General features: G+C 32.7%; 5 protein-coding genes across 20 annotated transcripts in view; 2 read left to right on the top strand and 3 right to left on the bottom strand.

Annotated features, from left to right (window-relative positions):
- Window positions 1–549: 549 nt before the first annotated feature.
- On the bottom strand, window positions 550–15067 carry LOC106151553 (vacuolar protein sorting-associated protein 18 homolog). The gene is made up of 30 exons (XM_086998483.1): window positions 14916–15067; window positions 14236–14341; window positions 13833–13909; window positions 13539–13648; window positions 13091–13239; window positions 12495–12579; window positions 12168–12247; window positions 10796–10908; window positions 10443–10531; window positions 10087–10185; window positions 9759–9834; window positions 9438–9521; window positions 9052–9109; window positions 8721–8824; window positions 8547–8607; window positions 8225–8289; window positions 7726–7864; window positions 7266–7418; window positions 6999–7092; window positions 6655–6734; window positions 6300–6455; window positions 5825–5965; window positions 5524–5655; window positions 5313–5394; window positions 4984–5111; window positions 4616–4737; window positions 4359–4476; window positions 3711–3848; window positions 2045–2103; window positions 550–1084 (listed from the first exon to the last, which is right to left on the bottom strand). The coding sequence occupies exons 2-30, from the start codon at window positions 14317–14319 to the stop codon at window positions 1021–1023; spliced, it is 2940 nt and encodes a 979-aa protein (XP_086854609.1). The 5' UTR covers window positions 14320–14341; window positions 14916–15067; the 3' UTR covers window positions 550–1020.
- LOC106151557 (transmembrane protein 101) lies at window positions 14998–17035 on the top strand. Its single transcript, XM_013524889.3, has 3 exons — window positions 14998–15149; window positions 15736–15916; window positions 16263–17035. Exons 1-3 carry the CDS (start codon window positions 15034–15036, stop codon window positions 16722–16724), a joined length of 759 nt encoding a protein of 252 aa, XP_013380343.2. The 5' UTR covers window positions 14998–15033; the 3' UTR covers window positions 16725–17035.
- Window positions 16981–19893, bottom strand: LOC147764377 (protein kish-A). The gene is made up of 4 exons (XM_086998797.1): window positions 19785–19893; window positions 18128–18237; window positions 17837–17871; window positions 16981–17674 (listed from the first exon to the last, which is right to left on the bottom strand). The coding sequence occupies exons 1-4, from the start codon at window positions 19785–19787 to the stop codon at window positions 17604–17606; spliced, it is 219 nt and encodes a 72-aa protein (XP_086854923.1). The 5' UTR covers window positions 19788–19893; the 3' UTR covers window positions 16981–17603.
- On the top strand, window positions 19872–24472 carry LOC106151554 (uncharacterized). 2 transcript variants are annotated; one of them, XM_024074485.2, is made up of 12 exons: window positions 19872–20044; window positions 20495–20701; window positions 20982–21172; window positions 21472–21636; window positions 21820–21876; window positions 21989–22043; window positions 22246–22284; window positions 22491–22596; window positions 22783–22810; window positions 23018–23169; window positions 23452–23541; window positions 23827–24472. In XM_024074485.2, the coding sequence occupies exons 2-12, from the start codon at window positions 20554–20556 to the stop codon at window positions 23927–23929; spliced, it is 1134 nt and encodes a 377-aa protein (XP_023930253.2). In that variant the 5' UTR covers window positions 19872–20044; window positions 20495–20553; the 3' UTR covers window positions 23930–24472. The 2 variants fall into 2 exon arrangements, with proteins under 2 accessions (XP_023930253.2, XP_086854905.1); XM_086998779.1 differs by having other exon boundaries at window positions 19886–20057.
- The window catches only part of LOC106151558 (EF-hand calcium-binding domain-containing protein 4B), a 35559-nt gene continuing 31841 nt past the window's right edge, over window positions 24044–27761 (bottom strand). For all 15 annotated transcript variants that reach the window (XM_024074468.2, XM_086998749.1, XM_086998738.1 and 12 more), the window contains 5 exons: window positions 27582–27663; window positions 27155–27269; window positions 26807–26917; window positions 26415–26491; window positions 24044–26060 (listed from right to left, as the gene is read on the bottom strand). In XM_024074468.2, the coding sequence (XP_023930236.2) occupies window positions 25979–26060; window positions 26415–26491; window positions 26807–26917; window positions 27155–27269; window positions 27582–27663 (467 nt within the window). In that variant the 3' untranslated portion in view covers window positions 24044–25978. The remainder of the gene's footprint in view (window positions 26061–26414; window positions 26492–26806; window positions 26918–27154; window positions 27270–27581; window positions 27664–27761) is intronic.

Below are 27761 nucleotides of genomic sequence, written 5' to 3'. Positions count from 1 at the left end.
TTAAGTTCTTTGTTCTTAAAAGGACTGGACACATTTTGACTCCATGGATTAGTGCGTTAAATTTTGATTATTTTTTTACATTTCTTAATACAAAAGCGACTTCTCAGCACTTACACTGGACACTTCGTGCGCAGAAGTAGCGGAGCAAAAAGGATTTAAAATAATCAAATTTTGAAAAGGTAAAACGACTTCCGAAAACAATCATTATCAAATAATTTTATTCACCCTTCTCAACTTGATTTATTAAAAAAAAAACGATCGTTTCAATAATTGCAAATAAAGCTGTAGATCTACAGTTTTGAGGTCTTCACCTGCTAAAGGTTAATTTGAATTTGATAGAAAGGGTACAGCCAGGAAATGTTTGATTATTAATTTTTAAACAGTTCACAAAAATAAATAAATAAAAAAATAATAATAAATGGAAGAAAGGAGATTGTGTAGCAAACATATTCACTTAGGGGGATGTTGCAATTGACAGAATGCTGCAAGCGTTGCAAAAAGAAGATAACGCCCATTGACAAATGGACAGTCAGAGATAACAGGAGTCCATTCACTTTCTTTTTTTCTCTGTGCATGGAATAAATTAGGCAAACTATTATTTATGAGGTTCTCGTGTTATCTTTACCGGCTAGAAGGTTGGCTTATTGTAAAAGTCAAACAAATACAGTAATAAAGTTCTATTTGAAATGACTTGCACCAAATCTGTCAACAATGATAATTGGCTACCATGCAACAATAAAAAGTATGCTGATAAGCGCACTGGTCTAAATTAGTCTTTGACTATTATAATAGCAGCTGTCACATATAACTGGAAGAATTCATTTTTTGTCAGTAATTTTATGGCAATATGAAATATAAATTAAAATTTAAAGTCCACATGAGTCCTATTTTCAAATCTTAGGTTCTATTTGTCTCTTTAATCTTAATCTTAAAGTACAATGTTTATTTTCATTTCACAAATCGTATCAGCATTATTCAGTCCATCCATCTCTAAATATAAATAATCTTCTGTCCTATAAGCTATAACCATGTCTTCATGACATCATCATACTCCTCTGTTTTGATGAAAGGCAAGTCTATGCTCCTACAAAGACAAAATGAACAAAATAAAACAATTTTACTTCTCATTCATATGTGACATCTATAATAATTTCAGAAGGGAGAGCTTTTAAATTAAATCAAAATTTCAAATAGGAAGAATCATGATACCTGTATGTAGACAAATTCAAATGGAAAATTCTGGTTTAAGACATAAGATTAAAATCACAAGCCAGTGACATATTTGCAAGTCCATGCAAGTATGAATGGTAGCGACTGCAACTGAAAAGCATATTTAATAGGGCTCTCTTTCTAGGACATTCATAGCACTCACTAGCCTCTTTTCATTAATATTCAGTATAGGTCACAAGAAAGGGAGGGTCGGGGTGAGGAGAGGAAATACCCTTCAAAAAGATAATTGTTATTCTAATTTTAATTTCGATTGTTTTCATTAAGCAATACTTTGAGACACAGAGCTATTTCACAGAATTCAAACTTTCATCCATTCTCCAAAGGGAGCAAACATGCAAACAAGACTCATAATTTATTTTAAAATGCCTTAAACTGCAAGATTAAAAAAGTTTAAATTTCTATATTTTTTCTTTTCTTTCTTCCTTTTATTTTATTACCGCAAAAATATGGATTAAATATTTTTAAGGATGGCCTGAATCATTTTTAGTATGTATACTGATGTTAAAGCACATTCACATGATATAGTTTAGACCAGAAACAGAAAACCTCTTTTTTCAAAATATATATATTTTTTTGGTAAGTGAGTGCATAATGAAAAAAAAAACTTTTCATTTTCTTTCTATTTTTTCTTTCTTTCTCTTTTTTCTTAAGAATGGAGGATAGCATATTATCACAAAAATGTGGATCAAATATTTCCACATCTCGATAGCCTGCATCTAGATTAGGAAACATTTATTTCCAAAATATTAATTTTTTGGTCAATAAATGTGTGATGTCTATTTGCATGATGAGACAATTAAAAGAGACTACTTACTTGATCATGTATTCACCACAAAATACACACTCTGTCGCCACTATTTCATCCAGGGATGCCTAGCATGAGAAATAAAGAGCAGTCAACACTGTATGATCAATAAAGCCAGCCATAAATAATTCATGAACAGCAATATTAATTACCCATCTATCATGATAGCAGGCATATTTAATGCAATGCACTGTGTTCTTGACATAATTATGACTAATACTTACTTATGTTATTTTACTGTATTAGGTATACCTCACATATGTATTAGAGTAATCTCTTATCCACTTGTATACCAACTTTGAATTTGGAGTGCAACGAGATATTGCATGACAACAAAATTGTCAAATCTGACACAAGCCTATTTTGAACTGTGACAAATTTTCCAATATGAAAAAAAATTGACATACGCAGAAAATCATCTTCTGTTAAAAAATTTCAAGACCACCATATTCAAGTTTTTCGCTGTACCCTAAGTTTCACATTGCTGCAGACAATCTTTTAAACTACTCTGCTTTGATCCCCTGACTTCAAGTGGTTTACATTTAAGACAATGAGCTAAATGCACTTGTTCACTCTATCTTCTAGTTAGGCATCTTCTATACATGTTGTGTAACATAGCCAAAAATCAACAGTCTAAAAGTCCACACAAAATGCAAATACATATGCCTAGCCTTAATAAGCTTTAGTTCACAATCAGTTAACTCTAGGTGTTTAAAAGAAACTTCTTATTTTAGCACATTTTCTGTTGTCTTATGGGAAATTGAAAAAAGTATAATCTATATGGCACAATTTAGAAAAGTAGAGTGCTGTATTATTTTAATTATTAATCATTAGTCATTAATAATTAAATAGTATGAAGACAAAGTTTAAAAATTAAAGATAATCCATACATATATACATGACTGAAAGAGTTTGTGTAAAAAATGTGGAAAACAAGTGGATTGCCTTATAGCTATGACACCAATTGGTTTATTTATGGATGCTCATATTGTATTGCGAAGGTCAGAGGTAAGACTACATAGATATGGAAGCTATCTGACAATACAGTCTGCAACTAAGCTACGGAAAAGTTTAAGCAATCTTTAGTGGCCGACTTTTTTTTTTGGAAAAAAGGTGGACATAAAATATATCACTGTGCTTAATTGTTAACTTGGTATGCGTATGAAACAAACATGGTCTTCTCACAGACTGAAAAGAACAACTTAATAAAAAAAAATCATACACATGTAAATTATTAATCAACAATGCTAGGTGATATTAGAAATTTGTCATCCAAACCACTAAGAAATCGCAAGACGGTTACTCTTTTCTTTTTTGGCAGAAGACCAATACAGGCACATTAACATAATACAAAAACTTTTATACAATACACAGTTGCAGTGTGGAGTGTTTTCATATTTGTATTGTATTTACATAACTGTCACTAGCAATAATAATCCAATTAAGAGCTGCTTGCATGACAAAATTATGCTTACCAGCCTTCTTATAATGAAGTGTTACTCAACCTAAAGTGCTCTTGCCATTAAGTTAAGTGGGTATATCACCATTCCCACTCTTTATTCTAATACCAACCTCTTCATTCCACGCCATACAGATTATTTCCAATTCAGATAAGAAATTGTGAATCTTCGATTTTGTTTTTAAAAAAATTAATAAAAGGCAATTTTGCACTCACCCTAAGATCTGCCTGTGTACCTGTTAAATTTTGTTTTAACTCTGGAATGGCCATGGTGGGATCTTCTTTGGAAGATGCCAACTTTCTCTGCAAGTCTTCAACTTGTGTTCTTTTAGTAGTACTCAGATGGGGCAATACCTGAATGTCATAACAAAAACAACTTTGGTTTTAAGAATTTATTGCTACGACTCACTTTAAAATGTTTAACTGTAAGAAAATATACAACACTTTCTTCTAAAAGGCCAGTTCTGTTTTACATACACAAGTGTAATTTAGAAGAAGTACTTTGAATTTGATAACATGTTAAGTATTTCAAGGAGGACAATGCCGTTCTTGTAGATAAAATGTCTTCAATATTGCTGCATAACATTGAAAAGTTTCCCCAGGATTAATGTTTTAATTCACTCATTCATTTAATGGAATTGAAAGAATGACAAAACAAATTAAAATGGAGTTTTAAAAAATTAAGTAAATTATGTGTTTCCATCACAACTCCAATGCTTCAAATTAGAAGGAAAGCCTTTATTCAATGATCTAGCATAACTGTAGTAAGCACAGTAAACTCAAGTACAGTGTTCAAGTCACTGGAATGCAAATACTTTTAGAGAAAACAACTCCAGTAATAGTATGACACGCCTGGTACGTTACCTCAGTAGTAAGACAATCTGTGTGGAACTTATGCATGCAAGGAAACACATGGAATGTTCTGGTCATCAGTGGAAACCCACAGGAAGAACACTTATCCTGGCCCTTTACAAATGCAAATCTGTAATGAAAAATTGTCTTCAATTATATTTTTTTTAGATTTAAACAATTTACAATGGCCCCATTATACAAGGAAATCACACCTGCAAACAATTCACAGACATTTATTATACATTATGTTTACTTAAATAAATCCTTACTTGTTTCTGAAGCTCTGTATGTCTCCTCTGATGTCCTTGGCACTTTGTGTGGCCTCTTCCATCTCCTCCTTCAGTTTCTCAATGTGCTGATTGTATTCCTGCAGGGAGGTGCAAATGGCATCCTACAACATAAAGTATGTAGTCAAAGTATAACGTAGGTCACTTTAATCTTGTTTATATTCTTGGGCATGTAGCTTGGACCTTTATTTCACCGCTCCCAAAAGTCAAGTCAACTGTTCAACATTTAACAGCATTTTGCATTTAAATATGATAACTTCAAATATATAATAAGTACAAAGGGCAAACTTTCAAATTTTTGGTTTGCAGTCTCATTTTCCACTTAATTAGTATGATTATCCCAGTCATACCTTGAAATGATCAATTGTTACAAAATCCGGAAAGAAAGGTAGAATATCTTCTATCTTCAACAAATCACATTCATGGAGGAATGCCATGGCTCTTTTAATGTCTTTCTCTTCTTCTACAACATGTCGAGCTAAAGTGAAAAAGTTAAAGAAAGGTTTCTTTTTTTAAAACCAAGCAGAACCAGTTTTCATTCCACTATCATTATCTGCAGAACATATTCAACATTGCACATAGTTTGTGATACATATCTGTGCTTATATAAATGCTTGTATGTTTTCAAAAGTCAAGCTTAATCTTTACCACATACAAAAACTACGGGCATGCAAAGTACCTATTCTCAACCATAACTTTTTCTTCAACTCCAAATCATCCTCTGGCTTGTCTGCATTGTGCTTGGCCAAATCCACATCCACCTAAGAGGAAAAATTGAAGAGTTCCATTAGCAATTTCTTGTTATAGTGCATGTGGGTTTGTGATAAAATTACTAAAATAATTAATTAAGCACACACACACAATCTGACATGCTTTGAAATACTGCTGACCTGTAGTGCTAAATCCACTGCCTCCTCATACAAGCCCATAGTGCTGTAGATGTGGACACAGGCTCTCTTCTGATCATGCTCAGCACACAGCCGCAGTGCATACTTCACATCATAGCTCACTTCTTCCTGGTCCTAACAACAGAAGAAGAAGAAAGCCAATAGCAATAATGTACAGATTAGCCTGAGAACTATTTCTATTTATCTCATGCATAAAACATCAAACTTCAGTATTTTAACATATTTTTGATGATTTGAAAGCAAACGACTAGGGCTAAGAGAGATAAAAGAAACAGGAACTCACTTCTCCTTCTAGTTTAAGATATGCCATGAGTTTATCAGGTTGCAACTTGGCATAGAGTGACAGGAGATAGTTATGAATCGCCTCATCTTTATTGTCCAGTGTTGTGATGCTGAATTCTAGATACCTGATAGCTTCATTGTCCTGAAAACAGAACAACACCCTGAAAATACTTTCCAACATTTTTTGCTTTTGAAAGTACTATCTTTACATCAAATACAACTTTAATCAGGACATTTAAACCTATAATTTCTGTCAGCAATACACCTGATAATATAATATGAAGTTACATAGTGGTCTATTTTCAATTAATTACTGAGTGAATACGTGTGATTTTACAGTTCTAATAACCATTAACTCCTTGATTGTCTATTAGAAGCATAGTTACCAGAGCCAATGCAAGCAGAACATAGTCATAAATCACAACATTTTGATTACCATTAGGTGCCAGCAGAGTTGGCAAGCACTGTATACATACCTGTTCCCTTCTCTTTTCATGGTCATATTGCACCAGAGCAGGTATTAACTTCTTGGGGTCTAGCTGTCTGCCAAGGTGAATCCAAACATCAACAGTTTCTTTAGGAACATGCTGCATCAGCAATGGTGAAAACTTGTAGACCAATTCTGTGTCATTCTGCAAAAGATAAAAAATATATATATATTTACCCTGTTACTTGTTCATGGGTGATCACTTAAACATGAAGACATAATATTTTGTCAATTAAGGTTGCCAGTGATGATGTATAAATCCAAATAAATAATAATACATTATTGCTGCTTCATAAATGCAAATAAATGTTATAACTGTCCACTGACAGAAACCACAACATTACCGTGCAATGTTTTGCTAGCGTCTCCAAAGCTTCCCTGTAGTTGTCATGCTGAACATAATGTGTAATTACTCTTTCAAAATCTGCAAAACAAACAAGCAAAGAATAAGTAAATAATCATGTAATGGTATGTAGAAAAAAAAATCAAACTGACAATTTGACAAACACAAACCCACATTTATAAAATAAAAAATCCTGGGCAGATTTTATATGTCATGTTATCAATGACATAAGTTTGCAAAAAAACAATATTGTTTAGGTTTAGTTTTTTAACTTTTAATTCATCTTTTCCAATAATTTTTTTAATAGTGATTTTAAAAAAGTAGCCTATGTGTTCTTTTCCTCACCTTCCATTAAAGTAGCAAAATAAATCAGATCCTCAACATCCCCATGACTAGCTATCAGGTCATAGATAGTATTACGGTTGTGTGTAACACAATCCTGAAAAAATAATGTCAGATTGACCATAGCAATTCTTTGGGATACTTCTTTTTCTCTTTTTTTATGAAACATACAGCCTTCTGTAGAATATAACATAATGAACTGACCAAGTAAAGTAGCTTCAATGTTAAACCTTTCATTGAAATAAAAAGCATCATTTCCAAACAATGTACCTTCACACGCTTAAAAGCAAGAAACTTTCTGAATTCATCTTGCAAAGCATCATAGTCCTCATTCATATCTTGTCCTTGCTCTTTTAGCTCACCAAGCTGGTTTAAATAAATCTCTGTCAACCATGTTACCAACATTGTGATCTGAGTTTTGTCCTGAAACAGAATTGTTGAATGATGATTAGATCAACTCAAGGGTGTCCTTAAACTGCTGAAGATGTTTGAAGATAATAAACACACATATGATATATACGTATCCTTAGAATAACAATTTCATAATATAGAAATTCAGTAACCATCAATATCATACACTAAATATCTTTTTTTCATGAGATGTCTCATCAAGCATGATATTTCTGCCCCAACATCTAGGATAAGAATATGAAATCTACTTCCTGGTTCTTGAAGGTCTCTTTTGTTCCACCTCAGATGTCAATGTATATTAATATGAAACTCTAAGTACCTCGTCCTTAAGTCCTTTCAGTTTTCTTATGAGATAAACTTTGAGTGCATCTTTCTGTTCTGTCTGAATGAACTTAAGTGCCACTTCTTCCAAAGAGTTGTTGAGAGTCAGAGCAAACAGCTTGGCACTCTTTTCATATCTGGAATGTGAACCAAGGTTTACAGAGCTGCAGAATGAATGAATGAATGAATGAATGAATAAATAAATAAAATAAATAATAATAATAATAAACCATTTCCATAAATTATTGAACTTGGATAATTTCTTTTTCAATTCACTAAAAACAAAAAATCTATATTTAGCAAATTTTGCAAGACAGCAATATACAATTATAATTTAAATAATTAACAATTTTACACAAATTAATGAAATTGCTTTGTTAATTAAAGACAAATTTCCATCTTTTTTTTATTGAAATGCTCCACTATGTGATAGTGTCTATAGCATTTTAAGTTCCATTTCATATCATGTAGCATATAAATCATGATTGCAAACTTACTGTCCATCTTTGTAAAACTGCTCTGCCTGTCTTGTCAGCACCTTGTCCTTGTTAGCTGGGTTATCCTGGAAAAGGAGTGATAATAACATCTATCAAATAACAAGTTCCAATCTAGACAACTACAACAGAGATATCATTCATCTTCTAGCAATTATTACTAACTTTGTCTTCTAAAAAGAAATCATATGGGACTTTTAAGAACATACTCATATCTAAAAACCAGGTAGGTTGTATGAGTATTAGGATATAGCCTACAATTTTCAGTATTTGCCAAATTAAGCCTATGTGATCATAGTATATAAGTTAAATAACTTAAATTCACCTCACAATACTTCATAGCCAATTCAAATTCCCCACGGTCAAGAAACATCTGCCAAACATCCCTGAAAAAATTAAGACCATGAGTGTTTAATTTTGCAACTTACAAACTTAACAACATATGTTAGTTAAAAGGATAAGCCTCAGTTGTTTGTCTAGAATAGTTACTAGTACAAACCTAGTTTCCCTTGTTATCTTGTATTTGAAAATGGACTGGTCGGTATAAGCCCAAATAGTTCCTCGAACAGGGTCTTTGCACAAACCTTGAAGAACCCCATGTCTCTGGAATGACAATTAAAGTTTGAAGTTAATAAAGACTAACCATGAAACCATGCTTGCAATTACTATGGATGAATTTGGAAAAATTAAAATTAAGAAGAATAACATCCAATTTTCCTTTTTGTATTACTTCAGTGATAGAGCATATATCCACCATCTATTAATTGATCGCTGTCCTAGAAGTCTGAGCAATAAAACTACTGCCTAATATGACTAATGGTGCTACTCACTTCAGCATAGACATCATCAAATATCAGCTGTTCATTGAGCACACAGATGGCTTTTAACCTAAAAACAGAGATCAAATGCTTGTTATTGAGATCTAAGAGCTGTGATATTTATTAATGGCTTCATACTCAAAGCAAACATCATGACACACAGATTATGCACGAGAGATATCAAGGAGCATGAAAGGGTACTTGAAGAAATATCAGTACTCTTGTCACACAGTCCACTAATTCTTTCCTAGGCATATCAATTAATAAAACAATTATCATTTCCCTTCAGTAGGCTAACCAAAGAACAAATTGATCAGATAAACAACATTATATAACCATGTTTCAACATATCTAGAAACCTATTCATGTCACAACCACAAATTTTTTTCTAATCTCACCTATCTGGGAAGAGTATCAGAACATGGAACTCTGTAAGCACAATATCAATAGGTTTCGACTTGTTCTCATCATCTTTGGGATATCTTTCAGAAATTAAGGACAAATTAAGTGAAATGAAAAGAATGTTCAGTAAGTCTTAAATACATATCTTATTTGTTGTTGGACAATATTTTTTCTTTAAATATAATAGTCACTAATATAGTTATATAATAAAAAAAAACTTTATCCAGGTATGCTGTCTTTGCAAATGCCTTGTATAGCACAACTGAATCTGTTCATCATTAATTTCATATGCATATATCACCATCAATGCAGGATACGGCATAAGCTTTGTGTCTGTTGTGACAGAATCTTTGGTTGCATTTGGGTTTATCTTGCCATAGTAAATACCAGGTCCTGGAACCAGAAGGCAAAGCATTGTGTCATATTTAAACAGAAACATTATAGTCCATTATTTAAAGATTGGAAATGACTGACCACTGATTTACATTGTAAGCTAATGAACTTTTTTTTTAAAAAGTATGTTTTGAAACTTGTATTTACAAACTATTTTTCATGTTATAAATCCAATATGTAACAAGCTTTTCTATATATGACCTTATATCTCTTTAGCAATGTATATACTCAGCAACTTCAATGTTAACTCACCTGTCATCCAAGCAAATGAAGTAGGAAGACCTCTGTATTTTGGGTAATACAGCTGAAGTTTGCTGTAGCCAAAATTGCCAGGCAACTCCAGAAAACTCTCTGAAATTAACCACACAAAATGTGTCAAAATGGTAAAGGACACATTTTGGCAAAACAAGCTGAAAAAACTGTCAACTACTACTAAAAATAATAAGAGTAAAAAGAACTCAACTTTAAACAAAGGTTTACTGTATTTAATAAAATTAAGTTAGCTAATCATTTACCAGCAAATAATGATAATAACGAATGTAAATACTGACTGACACAAAATGGTAATTATAACACATAACATGCTTGGAGATGTAAATCATTTCTACCTGGCATATCAAGATAGGATTCAAATACATGCTGAAACATTGGAGGCTCAGTGGAGCTTGGGATGTTACCTAGGAACTGGTAGAGCCGTCTGAAAAAAGACCATCAGCCTCCATAAACAATTATAGTTAGCCTCTGTCAAAAAATGACTTATCTTAATAACATATTCTCTTATTAAAAATCAGACTTAACAGAATGAATGTGTTAAGGTTGCAAATAACAGCTGTTTAAATCTATACTTAAAAATTACCAGATGGATTTTGCTAAAGCTGACAAATATAGTAATTCATCAACACCACAACAAAGGTTTAGAAATCAGTCACATGGAGAAAATGATTCCTCTTTAAATACACACCCTGGTGTGGTTGCAAGTACAAAATATTTGTACTCATTCATAGACCCACTGGGAATCTTCTCAAATGCCAGACCTGTGACATGGGCAGGTCTGTCCCTGCCAAGGTTAAACAACTAGAATGAAAAAAAAAATACTTTAAGGCATAGCATTCTTTTCATGTGTAAAGAATCAACATAATGGCAGAAAGAACATGAAATGCCAGCCATACGATCTTCTTCAATGAAATAGTATAATTGTTTTTTTTTAAATCATTTCAGTCACCAAACTTAATATTTATGTTTAGCCTTTAATGCCAAATGAGTTTTATTGATACCTCAAACTATTACTACCTCAGCTACTAACCTTTCTTTTGTACATAATAAATGAACATGCTTTAAATTTTTTAAAGAATTAATGATTAACTGTCAATCAATACAAAATCTACTATGTACTATGAATTGATATGTGTTTCATGGCTTCAATTAATTCTGAATTACTCATGTATATATCTGATAAAATCAAACAAGAAAAAATCTCAAACATTAAAGGTAATTTCAATTTCATGTGGAAGATAAGTAAAATTACTTTCCACCATCATCACATGCTCCAATTATACTTACAAATCATAAAAATATGACAAATAAATCAAATACAAAACTAAGAATTAAATAAAACAATTCAAATCAAGATCCCCAATTCATAAAAAAAGTAAAATAACAAAACAATAGAAAACAAGACTACATTTTTACAAATATATCTAAAAGGAACAGGTATGATGCATGTTTCATATGTGGAAGGTCAGAGGTACAGCATGATCAGCTCTTCTTCTCTCTCTTTATTTTTTAAGCATTGTGTAACACATTGGGTACTAGTGGCTTACAAAAAAATACATCCTACAATATGGCACAGACTTACAACACCAGCTTCACCCATTCATATCAAATTAGGTGCCATAATCAAATAATAATTACCTCCTGATCACCATCTGAATGAGTTATCTAAAGAACAGCATATAACTGATAAGAAATAGTGGCAAATCTAAATATTTTGCCTAAGCATAATATGCACCATATAATCTTCAAGTCATTAAAGTGAATTTCCACTGACCTGAACATGCAAAAATGTTATAGAAGCATAAAAGAAAGAGTCATTGATTTTTGTCAAAAAAATTCCTCCTGGAGTTTGGCATAAAAAGACTTGTATTACTATTCACTTCTCTGCAATATCATAAATACTATATCCTTTGTATTTTAATGAAAAATGAGTGAGTAAAATTAAATTTTGTCTATAAGGAAGTGAAAAATTATTAGTTTCCATCTGTTATCACTCTTCTATCTTTGAAAAGCATCAAGTCAATAATGAGCCTGTCATGGGTGCAGACAATATTCATTACCTGTTTCCAATACTGCTCCAGAGTGGCTTGGAAGAACCTGCTGTCCTCTCCAGACTGGATCTCAGTCTCAAATATCAGACCTGAAGAACACATTAGACAAACAGTCAGACTGTGTATAAAAATGACATAAGATATGATAAATATTTCTTTCAATTGCCAAAAAGGTAAAGTGAAAAGTGTAAATAAATAAATAAATAAATAAATAAATAAATAAATAAATAAATAAATAAATAGCCATTCCATAGTTCTGAGCTAGCAAATATAAGGGCTTTTCACTGGAGGTAAATAAGAACTGTTAACAATTTGAAGACAAATTGTAAAACTTACCTTTGCTGGTCCCCAAAAGTATGGATCCAGTGGTGGTTTCCGATGTATTCTGGAGGTTCCAGCCAACTGAATCTATCTGGTGACCCTATTCAAAATAAATATGAAACTAGAGACATGAATTCGAATTACATCAATTAATCTTTTTTCTTTTGTTCCTAAACTTCTTAGAAAATTATTTTTATAAGAATAAATGAACTGCTTATCTACAAAATGTACTGTCTATTTAAAATTTCTTTCCAACATAACATCTTGCATTCTCATGTGGAAGAAATGTTCTTTTCATAATCAAGTATTCCTAAAATCCTGTTTCTATTAACAATAACTCGCCTAAATAAACTCGGATGACAAGCTATCACATATCATCTGTGAATCTTCATTTAGCACAACTGCTTAGGTGAGTGTAAGTAATACTACGAAGAACAGGCTGAACTGTTGTTAAAATGTTCCACATTTATCAAGTACTCTTCTAGCCGAATAGACACTACACTATATGCATCCAACATACAAAATGCACCAAAGCATTCAGCATCGGACTGTGAAGTCATTGGAACTTTCATATCTCTTAATTCAAATGATGGGTATGCAACTGGACAAACCTTCATTCTGCCCAGCAGTTTAGGTTTCTTTGAATTTCTTGATAAATAGTAGTTCTCTTGTGATGACATGCTGACTAAAAGATGTCTGCCAGTGGGATCCAAGAAGATTTCGTGTATTTTGTCTGTCCCTGGTTTTGTTACTTCCACCTCTGAGGATATATATATATATATATATATATATATATATGAAATATAAATATTGAAAATCATCTTACAAACAATTCAAACTAGTTCAGTAATAGTTCTAGCAATTTGAAATACTGGGTAAAAATCTCAGAAATGATACCCTAGATATTTTGTAAATAGTGGAGCATCTGGGTTAGGAAAAAGAAAATCATGTTAACTTTACAACAGTGACAGGGGTTTGAGACTTAATAGTTTTGAAAAAAAAAACCCAAACACTAGAGGTTTTAGTTTTATAATTGTATCATTTCTAAATGGCTATTACCATCAGGTGCTCCAGGGTTTTCTAAGTCAATCCTTAGCAGCATATTATTAGTCAATGCCATGACCAGAAAGTTGTTACATACTACAGTGTGGGTTACTCTGCCTGGTGGACTGCAACAGAAAAAGAAAAATTCAACAACATATGCATATCACACCAATTGCTTAAGTAACAGTAAATATCTAACATTCAGTAGCACTTCTTAAAAAAGAAAAACATTACAAAATATTTTGAATATGTTTTTTTTCTTTCATTTTGTTCATTATTCTGTCTCACTGCTTATCAACAAAATGTCACCTGAAGTTAATTCTCTGTTTGCTGAAGATTGGAGTTTCATCATCTAGGCTTGCAGAGATAAACCCTGATGTCTGGATCTGTAAACGAAATATTGTCTTATCCTGCATTTTTTCTCATCACCTCTTAATGTTACAGCATTGATTATTTTAGTTTATGTAATGTTGGTGTTAAAAAACAATTTTAGTCTAATATTTCACACACACGCTCAGAAATGAAGTAAGGAAATATATAAATAAATTTTCTAGAAATGTTTAGTATGTCACACATTTTTGAATACACTGTATTTACTGACAATTTTATCACTCAAAGTTTTATCATAATATCTTTTCCTAATGCTAAAATAATATTTAATGCCTATCAAAACATGCTAAAGACAGTATGAACCTTGCTCAGGAATACTCACTGGTTCTAACACAGCTTCTGCTGGCTTATAGGTGCTGTAGCTTTTAGATGAAGCTTGCTCATACTGGTCAAAAAGACTGGCCATTTTTGTTCTTGTCAGCTTTAAACTGAAAATTAAAAATCAGGAGATTTATAAAATCTAGTTCCAATAACAGAAGAATCATTCACCGTGACATTTAAATTGAGCAGCAAGGCAAAAGGTGAAGATGTATTGTCTAGTTAAGGTACAAGAAAGGCAAATCACCAGCATGAGTTTGCACAAATGACTTCCCCCAAGGACATGTAGTCTACTATAAGCTCATCTAGACATGAAAAAGGCTAAGGTGTTGGGATAAAAATGCCATTCCCCATGGAGAAAAAAGTTATAAATTTGGAGGTAACATGGCGCTAAAATGAATCGTATACAGCACTTAAATGTGCCATTCCAAATACCTATTCCTTTTCACTGAGACTTCAAGTTAACGAAAAATATTAATTGCCTGGGGAAAGGAATTCAGGAGTTCGCACTTTATGCATTCTCTTACTGTACTCAGTACAGTACTTGTACAGTACAAATGTATACCTGGTAGAAGTCAAAGCCTACTGCAACTTTTAGGAAGCGAGCATATTTTATGTTAATATATACTCAGTAAAATATATGCAAAATGACACTGTGCAAAAAATAAATAAACGTCTACCCACAAACAAAGCACAAAATAAGTCAAAGCTCCGATATTTATCTCCCCGAGCTCATTCTGCCTCCTCTTCCTCAAAAGCCGTCCTTGAACTCTAAGTGCCTGAATTTGACGTCATATCCGGAATGGCTGACTGGCGAGACTGGGCGCTGAAGACCTGCCTATTTTTCCTTTCTCGTTTCCCTTTAGTAAACGCAGTGACGTTGCTTATGGTGATAGGTGCGACAGCAATCAGAGAGGAGTAAGTTTTTTATATGATACAATATCGATCAGTATACGCAGGGGTTTAGTACATTGTAGCGGTGTAAGTGACAGGTGTGCCTCCCTGCGTTGCCTTACCTTAGTTGAAATACACCCGGCCCAATACACCTGTTCAGCATTTATACATCACAGTGATTAATAGCGTGTAATATTCTATTCGCAAATTTGTTTCATTATTCTGATAAAGCTGGCCCAGTAGAACTTGAAATTTGATTAGATTCGATTGTACAGCACTGTACATGCCAGAGTAGCATCCAAGATTGACCGCCCAAGATTCACGCGTTAGCACTCTTAATAATTATAATAGTACTGGTAATCGTATTGATATGTCAGATATGTGCTATTTGTGCACATCTATTATCTAGTAGAAATACATATGCTAACACACAAAATTTTGTGCTAAACAGGAGGTACATGGCATTAGCTTTAGTACTACTGTAGCATTTCTCCCAAATAATGTAACACTTAATCCAGGGGAATTTGCTATATGTTAATAATAGTATTGATGATTCTTCTTTTTGCATGAATCATTTTCTTAAATCATTTTCATGCACATTCTTTTCCAGAGACTCCCCGTTGCCACCTAAACTGGTATATGGTCATGTAATCGTGCAAGTGGTCTGTGGAATGGCATACCAATTAAAATGGAAAAGAAAGGAAGTCTCTCTGATTTTGTGTGGACAGATGCTACATCTTGCTTATGTAGCACTCACATATCCAAAACTTCAGTATAGTGATTGGCTCAGGGTATGTGCAGGATTTTTGTATCATAGATCATCTATGTTTTAGTTATTAATTATTAATAGAATGTGTAGCTCTCACTGTTAAAAGGGATGTACATTTGAAAATCTCACCTTATCCTAGAAGTGTTTTATTTATGATACATATAAGAATGGGTGATAATGAGTGAAACAATATTCAAATGCAGGGACCTATAAATTTAAGAAAAGTTAATTAAGAGCTAAATTTTGAGGCCACTTGTGCACACAAAGTTTGTAATGCTGCTAAACCACTCATCAAGTCTCTTAGTAAATGAACTATGCAATTTATCTTTAAATGTATGTTCTCTAAAAGGCCAATTCATCTTTTACAGGTCAAAATTGCCAGCCGTCTTCTTGGTCCAGTTGGGGTTTACCTTTACTTTGCTGACTTGCTGAACAAAACATCATCCAAACAGCTTAGAAAATCTTCAGAGGCAATCCTTGGGACCTACTTGGTCTGCATATCATACCTGCTATTGAACAGTTCTGATGACAAAAATGGACTAAAAGCTCATTTGCCAGGAGGAGACTGGGCATTGTATGTCATAGTTGGCATGTTAGGAGCATGCAGTGTTGCTTTGTTTTCTGGGATGTACTTGAGGGATGCCTGTTACCTTACAATAGGCCTAATAACATTATACAGTGTATTTATTGAAGGTGACATAGACTTTTGGACTAAAAGACGCAGAGTACCTTACTGGGTTCACATAAGACTTATTTTAGATAATGTTTGTGTAATAGTGGGGCTTATTTTTATGAGATTAATGCATGGAAGAAAGATGAAGATAGATTAAGAAAGTTTAATATTTTAAATTGGTATTTTTTGCTATATTTATTGTAGTAATTTCTGAGGGTTGCTAAATAGTCTATTTTAGACAGATTTTGGAATATGAAATATTTCCACCAAGATACCGGTGCTAAACTGTTAAATATTGTAGAGCTGATATTTGTGTATCATCAAGGATTAGTTGGTCACAGTTTCCATGTTGCAATCTAATGACCCACAAAGCTACATCAGTGCTGAGACAATCTTAAAAAACAAAGAATCTCTGATATTTTAAAAATGTATTTTTCATATAAAATAAAATTGATTTTTTAAACATGATCTAGTGTATAAAGTCAATATGGAGTTCAGTTAAAGTTCTTCAAATTGTGTAATGACTAAATTTACAGATGTCAAAAAATTGTGAAAATGATTTACTGTGCAAGAGTCTTATTAGCTTTTTCTCCTGGCTTATTTTGCTCTTGCTGAAAGTGTTATATATATTTTTTTGTAACTGTTATTCTTTTGTTTCTTCTAAACAGTTCTTGATTGCGCCTTTGTTCGATTTTACAATATGCAGATAATCAAATTGATTTTTCACTAAAATATCCATCTTTCAGCAAATATCTCCAATTTCATTCCCTTTTAGAAAGTATTACACTATTATTCTTTCATGAATGTTAATGTAATTGCTGTACATATTTATACAGTTTGTTAATAAATAACTTGAACACAAATCTGAAGTTTTTCATTCCTTTCTCTCTCTCTCTGTGCATGTGTGCCCAGATATCCCATCTACTTTGTCAGATAAGTCTGTCACTGCATCCTTCAAATGTTTGCTTTGCTGTACTTCATTGCATCCATCTTGGCACAAGGAACTGGGAGTTAAATTCCAGCTTTTCAAGTTAGATTATGACCAGAACAAGATGCTGAAAGCCATGGCCACACAGCATACTGCTACCCACGGACTCTTTCTTTCACCTAAAATGAAGTGCAAAAAATATTTGTATTAAAAATTGAATAAAATTCCACATTTCCAAAACTACTCCAGATTCTACTTGCTGTTTTTTATATATCGCAATGTTAAATGTGCTCCAAATAAAAAAGTTAAATCTCCATCAACTCAAGTTTGTGATTACTTACCAATCCTTGCACATTTCCAAAATATACCTAGTAATCTGAAACATAAGAATTAGAATTATACATATTATATGCAATACTGTACATAAATAGCTTGGATGTACGTTCAGATACTGAAAAAATGCTTTAACTAAAATACATGTATATTAATCAAACTTATATTCATTAAAATGCAACTTCATAATTAATGATAATATACTAGGCTAACAGAAGGTGACAGTAATCAGTGCACAATACAATATTAAAGACGTAGTATTTGAACATGTAGCTCAGTGGTAAGGCCAATAACCTTACCCTTCCTTGTTTTTGTCCAGCAGCCTGGGAGCCATTGACCTCACATAGGCACAAGTGCAGATCATAAGGAGAATCACGGTCAGTAGACTTTGAAAATTAAACAGGGCCGACTGGAAAAAAATCAATCACAATTTTTTTATTAAAACTAAAAAACACCATAGATTATTCTTTATTTGGTAACATTGGCAGTAGCAATGTTGAAGTGAACTGCCCTTCAACTTGACTTTAAAACCACATATTACCGAATTGTAACATTTAAAAAGGTTGGAAGACTTTAAAAATGAAATAAGGAAGTAGTATCAACCACGCTCGGCTGTCACCTTGATTGGATAGTAAACGGTTGTCGTAAAATCGCTAAATGATATTAAAACCCGGTGCATAAACTTGAAAACCGCCTAGGACTACCTTAGACTGCCACATTAATCCAATACAATGCAAAAATAAACTATAACAAGTGGTTAAAGCCTTCAAACCGAATGTCGTAAAGTCCCCATATACCTCCATAGAGACAATAAAATAGAGTAAGCTTGTGAAACAAGAATTTACAATTTTAAACAGAATAATCGAAATAAAATACTGCCGGGCATCGGAGCGGCCTAAAACTTGGCACGCTTACCGCAAATACTGCAGGCTACATCATCCCGCCGCTCGTTTGTAAATTCCATGCATGGCATACGCACAATCAAACCGTATATCCAAATTCCACCTTTGATGTTTAAGTCGGTCCACTCTAACCTCCCATTACGAAAAAGAAGCCATGCCATTGGACAATGCGACCTCTGCGGTTACATCATTTCCTGATTTGGATTGTGGAGTGGACCGACTTAAACATCAGAGGTGGAATTTGGATATACGGTTTGATTGTGCGTATGCCATGCACGGAATTTACAAACGAGCGACGGGATGATGTAGCCTGCAGTATTTGCGGTAAGCGTGCCAAGTTTTAGGCCGCTCCGATGCCCGGCAGTATTTTATTTCGATTATTCTGTTTAAAATTGTAAATTCTCGTTCACAAGCTTACTCTATTTAATTGTCTCTATGGAGGTATATGGGGGCTTTACGACATTCAGTTTGAAGGCTTTAACCACTTGTTATAGTTTATTTTTGCATTGTATTGGATTAATGTGGCAGTCTAAGGTAGTCCTAGGCGGTTTTCAAGTTTATGCACCGGGTTTTAATATCATTTAGTGATTTTACAACAACTGTTTACTATCCATTCAAGGTGACAGCCGAGCGTGGTATCAACAAGTAACAAGCTGCTTTGTAACTCATCAAGCTGTAACATTTAGGATGCTACGAGATGGATACTGTCTGATCATGCTTACAGGACTACAAAATGGATGTGAAACTAACCGAGAGTGTTACAGATTATCAAGAGTTTAGCTAAGAGAATTCTTCATTAATTACAATATTAGGTAAAAGTAGTCCGCACTGGAATACGACATTAAGTTAAACCCTAGTTAGTGAAACAATTTGCCAACGTGTCACTAGAACAGGAGAAGTACTACTTAGCGCAGTCGTTTGACTTTATTATCCATGGAACGGTTATATTGAAATAGTTACTACACAGTCTATACTATACAGTTGCGCATAAGACACCATGTTAACTGAATATTTCCCCAAAATGTAAAATAAATAACTAAAAACTTTTGTCTACCATGATCGATGATCGTCCTTGTCTGCTACCTGCTACCCCAAGTACCGGTTGTTGGCAAAGGAATACCCGAGTACCGGTTGTTGGTAATAAACACAAGTGAAGTGAATGAATGCGGAAAGAGAGCAGACAGTTTTTTCGTCAAATATATTATGTGTGATATGCAGATTTTTTTTCTGAGCGAGCATTTGAAATATCTTACCCAGTGTTGATTTAATCTAAGACAGATAAAAGCATCTAGAACTGTACAGAAGAACCCATGGGTAACACTAACAGGTTAGTTTCTCTCAGTCTCAGACTTAAAAACTAAAAAACCTAATAAGCAAATACAAAATTTATATCTGTAGCTTATGCAATGGCGTGCTCCAGCGATCCATACTTACCTGCGGTTAGTAAGGATCAGAGTATTACGTGCGGTTAGTAAGGATCAGAGTATGACCTTGTACCAAGGTAAAGAACATTGTACTAGTACTGTATGTTTAACATGTGGGTGTACACTGTAGTTACAGCTACACATACTGGGTACATAGACATGTACTAAACCATTTGCCACTTTTATTTGTAAATCCTAATCTTATGAATATTTGAAAGTGAAGATTGTCTTGAGCTATTTATTATCTTCAAAGTGGATTTTTTTCAGCTGCCTTGTGCAAAATGAATCTATTTTGACAAATACACAAGTCAACTTTAACAAAACTAAATTGTCTTTCTAGGCCTTTCTACAGCTGATATCATCAAGGTTTTTACAACTTGACTGTCAGACCAGCAATAAATGACAATGTCCAGAACAAGGAAGACTTTTACCAAAATCACCACCACTGACAAAAAAACTTACTTTTTACTGAGCACAGTTCATGATGAAGGCAAAGAGGGATATCATTTGTTACTGTCAAATGGCAAGCAAGCATGGGGTGGAGAGTGTAAGTACATCATACAGATACATGTTAGCATTTTCAAAAATATATATCTTAAATTACCTTATGTACAGTTGACTTTGTGCTATTTTCAATCAAGTTTTGGTCAGGTCATACAATGTCATTGATCTTGAAGAACATTTAGTTCATATGTATGGGCATGTCAGATCAAGATTCATGAATCCTGTAGTTGGTAACTCAATTTGCATTTCTTTTATTTTCTATTTTTTCTACACATGCAGTAACAGAAGACAATTTGTTTGTTATTTCTATTTTTTCTACACAGTAACAGAAAACAGTCTGGATGAACAAAGTTCTGAAAAGAAAATTCCTTTCCATGACTATGTGTCTCAGACTAAGAAAGCTCTCACAAGAGAGGAGGTTGGCACCTTTAACTTTATCTATGAAGTCAAAAAAGAAGAGGAAGGGATTATAAATTTTATTTGGAAGAAATATATACCTTCGTCAAAAATTAAAGTAAGTGTTTTCTGTTTGTTTTTGTTGAAAAATGGACAGCAGTGAATCACTTTTTAATCCTCATACAATTTCATGTTAAGTTTTCAGTGTATCAGCTGGTTTCAGTTTGTTTCATGAAAGTTTAATAAAAGTATTTGCCTGTTTTAATTCATGTCAATTTAAATGCATCCTATAATCCAGTTAAATAAGTTTATTTCCACTGTATCATGGCCCTTCTCAGTATGAGGTATAAATTTTTATCATTTTAATATTTGATGCTCTCCTTGTATAAAAAACTTGTATTTCTGTCTTGTAAACAGTTCCAAATAGGTGAAGTTGCCCTTATGGAAAAGGAAGACCCATCCCACGCAATACAAGAAATATTTAATTATTGTATAGAAGGCAGAGTGGAACTACTGGATACAATTTCTTCTTTGAAGATAGACAATGAAAGGCTGTCTGGAGAAAGAGCACAAGCACTAAAGGTGCAACCCATAGCATAAATCATATATTTATTGTTCTTCATTTCTTAAATGCACATTTTATGTACAGTTAATTTGCATATTATTTACGTAAGAGGATTTTAGACTTACAATGAAAGTTAAAATTCTTCCTAACTTATTACTTCAATATGTATTCTTTATTTGTTGTTTATTCATATGTTTTAGAGATTAGACAAAGTTGTTTCTGCTAAAGAAGAAATGGAGAAAGACCTCTATGCAAAGGTAATGCTTTAAACAACGGTTAAAGTAAAAAAATGAATAGTTAAATAATCTAATTGGTGCTTTATTGTATATTTTTAAATAATACTGGAGACAAAATTTCTTTCATTTTCAGTTTCAAACCATTTTGAATAGCAAGAAAGCAAAGATAAGGGAAACTAATGAAAAATGTGAGTTAAAATACCTTTATTAATGATACACTAACATTTCATGTTTTCTATTAAATTTGTTATTTGATAAATTTGTGATTCCCCTTGAGTTTTTGTTTTATCATTTTATTGGAAAAAAGTAACTGAACATTCAGTTTTTCTTAAGTATTCAGAACAATTTTAGTTTGTTTTAAAGAAACATATAAGTACCTTGTTGTTGCAGTGGAAAATGTTGCTACAGGCCAGCAAGATGGATTAGAAGGTTGGTAGATTTATATGATAATAACAAATTATGAGTCACACAGTTATTCATATATTGTACCAGTATTAACAGTGAAGAGTCCATGGTTACGTCAATACACGTCTAATTCATAATAAGCATCAAACAATAAAAACAAACACCTTTTGGAAATATAGATAGAAAGTGCACATTTTAGTCAGTGTGGAACTTCATTGCTTGTATCTTAGGTGGAGATCATGGCAGGGGAAGGGATTCTGATACTGATGATAATAATGACTCTGATCAAGATATACCTGAGAGAAAACTGAACAGCAAACAGCCAAGGTTGGAGAGGTTGGTTGACCATGCTTATTATTTTGTGATTGAAAGACAAAAGTTCCAAGTTATAAGTGGGATTTGTGTAAACTGTAGTTCCTTAATTTTATAGAGAATTTGCATATAATAATTGTTGTAAATTATGAACAGAGTGAGTTGAGCATGGTTGATAAAACTGAAGTTTTTTTTTTTTTTGGTTTTTAGTGATGAAAGTGTGACCAAAGATGAGGAGGTAAGGGTTCATGATCATTTCTAAGTCAAGAAGATAAGTAAAATATACAATAGGAACACGAAAGATACAGTTTGTTTTGGTTAATTAATAACATTGTTAATGCTTGCATTGCATTGAGCATGTTTTATTTTATTTTATATCTGCAGAATTCTGCTTAGTACATATTAACCTGACTGTGCAAAATTCCATTTTTTATTCTCCTTCAAGAGAGCTTCCACTCCAACATACAAAGGAAAGGGAAAGGGAAAAGGAAAAAGTGCTAAGAAAATCTATTCCCCGAGTGCAGAACTTGATGAAAGTCTGGTCTTAGATGATGATGAAGACACAATTCCAAAGGAACCTATTGGAAGAAAAAAGAGGCAAGTGATTTAAACATTGGGGTTAGATTAGCCTAGTAGAGGTAGGTGAAAAAATAAGAGACTTCTGGCAGAAACAAACTGTATTATTGTCATGGGGTTAAATTTAATGAGATATGGGTTTTTCCTTTTTTTATATTATTTAAATTGAACTTCTTGCTTTAAGAAAGTAAAACTGTTGAATTATAAAACTAAAACCTGTTCCAATTGTTTAAAGTACTTAGTTTATCAACATTCAAACAGAACCAGTGTTCATTATGTTTAAAAGATATTTTTATCACACAGACTTCCTAGACGTGGTGAGAAGAAACAGACCCCTGCCAAACCCACACTACCCAAGGGTACTTCTATGAATCAACAGGGCAGAATGGAAAGGTAATGATGAAGCTTTGATAGGTTATCTGTTCCCTGAGGATGTTACTATTTGATTATGTGAAAATGTATAAGTGCAAATAAATTATGATTTGCTTTTCTTTCCGAACCTATTTGTTTTTCTCGAACTACCACGTAGGTTTCTGTAATAAATATTCTCTTCCAGTGTGACTATGGATTTATATTGAACATTTTTGATGGTGATGTTCTCGGGGAAAATGGTGTAATTATGTTAAGTTGTTAAACAACTAATTTGACAAAGATGATATTTTTCTGTTTGCATTTCAGTCCAGTCAGCAGTCGCCGCCCAAGTCTAAAAAGAGGAAACACTGGACTCTCAAATCGCTCATCTGATAATCTTGATGCTGATGACTTGCTGGCAAATATGTAGCTTTGAAACATGAAGTATTTCAAGATTTTACAAATTATAAAAATAAGTAGAATCTAGATGTTTTATCTAGAAACTGAAACATTATTCAATTAAGAAATAATACAAATTGAGGAATTATTTTTTAAGAATGAGCAAAAAGCATTTTATTACAATTCTTTCTCCTTTTTTTATTCCTGTGTATTCTCCAGAGTTTACAATGTCCACAACAGTAACTGTGTACTTTTTGTAAGTGTACTTTACCAGTGAATGTTTGATAAAGGATTGGTTCTTGGTTTAAAGAAAATTTTGCAATGGTTTTGATATATTTAACCCTTACACTATTATTCAAGATGTTTATACATAGATATCACTACTTTAGAGCTGATACTTATATAACCAATTAAAATTAAATGTTGATTAAATGATTTTATATTAATTTTCATAATTCTTTGCCAAGGCCATAACTAATATTAAAAATATTTTTTTAAAATGACAAGACTTGAGATGTGACTCCAGGTAGCCATCAACATGTGAGATCCCAAATAAATACAAAATATGAAACAAGGGGCAGTTGTTAGGCTATTTATGAGACTCTTTATACTATACAGCATGTCAAGCAAAAACCAGTTATTCCAATTTGACCATTAATTGCAAACCAGAAACCAGTAAAAACATTCTGTGGCATAAATCCATTATGTCATATTGTAATGACTTCCAGTGCACCATAAAATCTGGTAATGAACAAATAAAGTTTTTATGCAATCCATGCTAAGTACAAACTTTCTACATACTATCAAACTTTGACAGTGCAAGTTGTACAATGTTTTTCATATTAAATATAAAATGAAGTAGATTTACTACCAAAGTGCACCACTGTCGTGTAAAATACTTTAATAATTCCCATAAAAACTGAAAAACATTGGTAAAAATTTGAACATATTGGAATATGGAAGACCAAAAATGGAACTGCATTTTTGCTTTAAAAATCCCATCTCTTAATTTTTATCTAATTCTTTTTACAGAATTTATTTCAGTACCAAACTTTTATACAATCACTAATACTGTCAACTTCCAGCCAATTAAAGGATAATTTCAACCTTTGACTGTTTTTATAATGTCATCATTTTAATGGACTTCTTTTAGAACAAAACTTTCATAAAGCACCAAAAACATAACATGTAGTTGGTATTTGTCTCCACAGGCTTATACCAGGACCAGGAACATTCATATGGTCAAAAAACCTACCACAAAAGAGATACAAGAATTAAATTAGACTGGTGTAAATAGAGATTCACCACAATACCTAAAATGTCAAGACAATTGTGGAACTTTTACACAACCAGTTTTGAAGAAGTAAGGTACATTAACAATTTACATGCGAGAAAAATGAAAAAAATGCTTAGATGATATAAATGTAAGAATGAATAAAATATATCAATGGTATGAGAAACATATTGCACATACTCCTCTTCTTAAATGTACATAGAGATCCAAGTTAGAATAAAATAGAAACAATCTATAGGTTCTCTTAATGAATTTTTAAAATACCTAATTTTAATCAGAGATTTGCATTAACTGAGCTTTTCAAAATAGAAATGATTTAAATGCTGCACTCAGAGGTGTTTTTCCCCCATGTTAAATAAAGTGCCCTCCACTAAAAATTACATTTTTCAATATACAATCTTGTACTTCCTACAAATCTATGTCAGTCATATTATATCACTAGACTTATTTCCCAATCAACATAAGTCTGTAAGCTTAGGTCTGATACTCTCCATAAATTGTTCAGTTTTCTTAGTAGAATTCCCTGTCATGCTTATTTGAAAAAGTAAAACATTTTATGTAAAAATGTTTTGGTACTTTTCCCTTGCACTGCTAATGGCGTACAGCTATTTCCATTTCTTAAATTAATTTTGGTCATTATGAGCTACTTCCTAACAAACACATCCTGAAGTATCATGTGAAGAAATACATCTCCTTTAAAAACACTTTAAGCTTACATCGCAATAATTTTCCTGATTCTAGATGAAATCCAATGTTATCTGCCTGTTTACAGTTTCTTTTTCTTTGTTAGCAGCACATCTTCTTTTTCTTTGCCTCCTCTAAGTGAAGGGATTTCTCAATGGCTTTGTCTTCCTTATCTTTTAGCACACTATCAAAAATATAACAAATTGTGTTATATTATAAATTAATGTTCAAAACCTGTTTTAAGAACAAATACTCCATTTCAAAGCTCACAATTACTTTAGTATTAAAAATTTTATTTTAATTTCATATTTTTTTCAAAGGTACATTTGACAGACAATCCTGATTCTTTCAAAGTAGCAAAGGAAAAAGTTGGTACAACAAATGTAATGATATGGCACATGTAGTCTTATGGTTGAAATAATCATCAGGTGAAATTTATCTGACACTAATGACGGACAATGACACTTCGAAGATGTGGAATTATTTAACTAGGTAATGATAAATATGGCACATTTTAAAGAGAAAAATAGCAACTTACGCTGCCATTGCTTGAAGTGATTCCTTAACATTTATTCCTGACTTAGCACTGGCCTCATAAAATAATGCACCATTTTCCTGGAAAATATGTTAAGGAAAATATTGTGAATAAAAGATGTTTTTAATAATTTATGCTTTAACATTTTAAAACAGAATTGTAAGTGGTTCATTTTTTTAGTAAATGGTTCATTTTTTAAAGTAATTTTATTAAGTGCCAATTAAAAAAAAATATTGGATTTGCAGTGAACCAAGTTTTAGAGATGATATAACATCCCTTTAATGTTGGAAAAAGATGACAACAACTTTAAACTGGTTTAAAAAAAACACTTATAGCAATCCACTCTACATACAGTGGTTAAGGATAAATAAAATCTCCATAAAAGGAACCCTTACATCTGCCAGGTGTTCCCCATCCTTAGTTTTGATCACTCTGCGGTAATTACACTCAATCAGGTCCACTTTGTTACCAACCAGCATCAGCACTGTGCCATCATCTGTTCCCTCCTGTATATATTAAATAAATCAACATCCATAACATTTCCTACTACAATTTGATAAACTAATATTGTACTTTGTATATTGTAGCAGAACATATGAGATATAAACATGTGACAATTTGAACTTACAAAATTCAGTTGTCTGAAAAAACAAAATGACAAAATACCAATCCATGGATCACTGGCCATCAAAAATTATATACGCGTATCGAGATAAAGAATCAGTTTTAAGAGTTGCATGTACCTGTACACTGGCAATCCAGTTTCTAACACTTTTAAAGGAACTTTCTGAGGTGACATCATACATAATCAGCACCCCATCAGCTTTACGGAAGTACTGTTTGGTAATACTACGGAACCTGGAAAATCATGATCAAATGTGATATATGACATTAAAATGTTAATTGAATTGAGCATAAAAAAGAAAGCTTTCCTTGCCACTCAGTAAAAAACCTTTTGGTATTTTCAGACACTTAAGGGACATTATAAAATAGAAAAATATCATAGAAAATAACAGAAAAGAAAAATCTGGAGGACCTTCATATTGCACCTCTGCACTTCAATAACTAAAATGCAGAGAAGGCACAAAAGACATAATAAGTGCACAGCTAGGTTCAATAAAAATGCCTGCAAACACAGACTCATCAATCTCAAGGTCATATATTATTTACCTTTCCTGTCCTGCTGTGTCCCAGAGCTGCAGAGCAATGACTTGACTGTCCACCAGCATAGTCTGCACCTGGAAATCCACTCCTGAAAGAAAAATTGATTTTTTAGCACTGCTTATTTGTCTTCAATCTCTCCTTAAATATTACAGGGACTGGTCATCAGTTTTTCTCTCATCCATACAG

Source organism: Lingula anatina, chromosome 1 (genome assembly GCF_051362555.1).
Source record: "Lingula anatina isolate TDL-2025a chromosome 1, LinAna3.0, whole genome shotgun sequence".
Lineage (NCBI taxonomy): Eukaryota > Metazoa > Brachiopoda > Lingulata > Lingulida > Lingulidae > Lingula > Lingula anatina.
Note: the sequence above shows the minus strand (reverse complement) of the source record. Positions and strands in the feature narration are given on the sequence as shown.

What these genes read in the sequence shown, in the direction of transcription:
- LOC106151553 (XM_086998483.1), bottom strand. Translation starts at nt 14,319, where the DNA reads ATGGCCAGTCTTTTTGACCAGTATGAGCAAGCTTCATCTAAAAGCTAC. An exon ending in GTACTTGCAACCACACCAGG is followed by an intron (nt 10,532 to 10,795) that starts GTGTGTATTTAA and finishes GTCTTTTTTCAG; the next exon opens with ACGGCTCTACCAGTTCCTAG. An exon ending in AAGATAACAAGGGAAACTAG is followed by an intron (nt 8,608 to 8,720) that starts GTTTGTACTAGT and finishes TAATTTTTTCAG; the next exon opens with GGATGTTTGGCAGATGTTTC.
- LOC106151557 (XM_013524889.3), top strand. Translation starts at nt 15,034, where the DNA reads ATGGCTGACTGGCGAGACTGGGCGCTGAAGACCTGCCTATTTTTCCTT. An exon ending in GCGACAGCAATCAGAGAGGA is followed by an intron (nt 15,150 to 15,735) that starts GTAAGTTTTTTA and finishes ATTCTTTTCCAG; the next exon opens with AGACTCCCCGTTGCCACCTA. An exon ending in AGTATAGTGATTGGCTCAGG is followed by an intron (nt 15,917 to 16,262) that starts GTATGTGCAGGA and finishes CATCTTTTACAG; the next exon opens with GTCAAAATTGCCAGCCGTCT.
- LOC147764377 (XM_086998797.1), bottom strand. An exon ending in CTGGACAAAAACAAGGAAGG is followed by an intron (nt 17,872 to 18,127) that starts GTAAGGTTATTG and finishes CTTATGTTTCAG; the next exon opens with ATTACTAGGTATATTTTGGA. An exon ending in TTGGAAATGTGCAAGGATTG is followed by an intron (nt 17,675 to 17,836) that starts GTAAGTAATCAC and finishes ACTTCATTTTAG; the next exon opens with GTGAAAGAAAGAGTCCGTGG.
- LOC106151554 (XM_024074485.2), top strand. Translation starts at nt 20,554, where the DNA reads ATGACAATGTCCAGAACAAGGAAGACTTTTACCAAAATCACCACCACT. An exon ending in GCAAGCATGGGGTGGAGAGT is followed by an intron (nt 20,702 to 20,981) that starts GTAAGTACATCA and finishes TTTTCTACACAG; the next exon opens with TAACAGAAAACAGTCTGGAT. An exon ending in CCAGCAAGATGGATTAGAAG is followed by an intron (nt 22,285 to 22,490) that starts GTTGGTAGATTT and finishes CTTGTATCTTAG; the next exon opens with GTGGAGATCATGGCAGGGGA.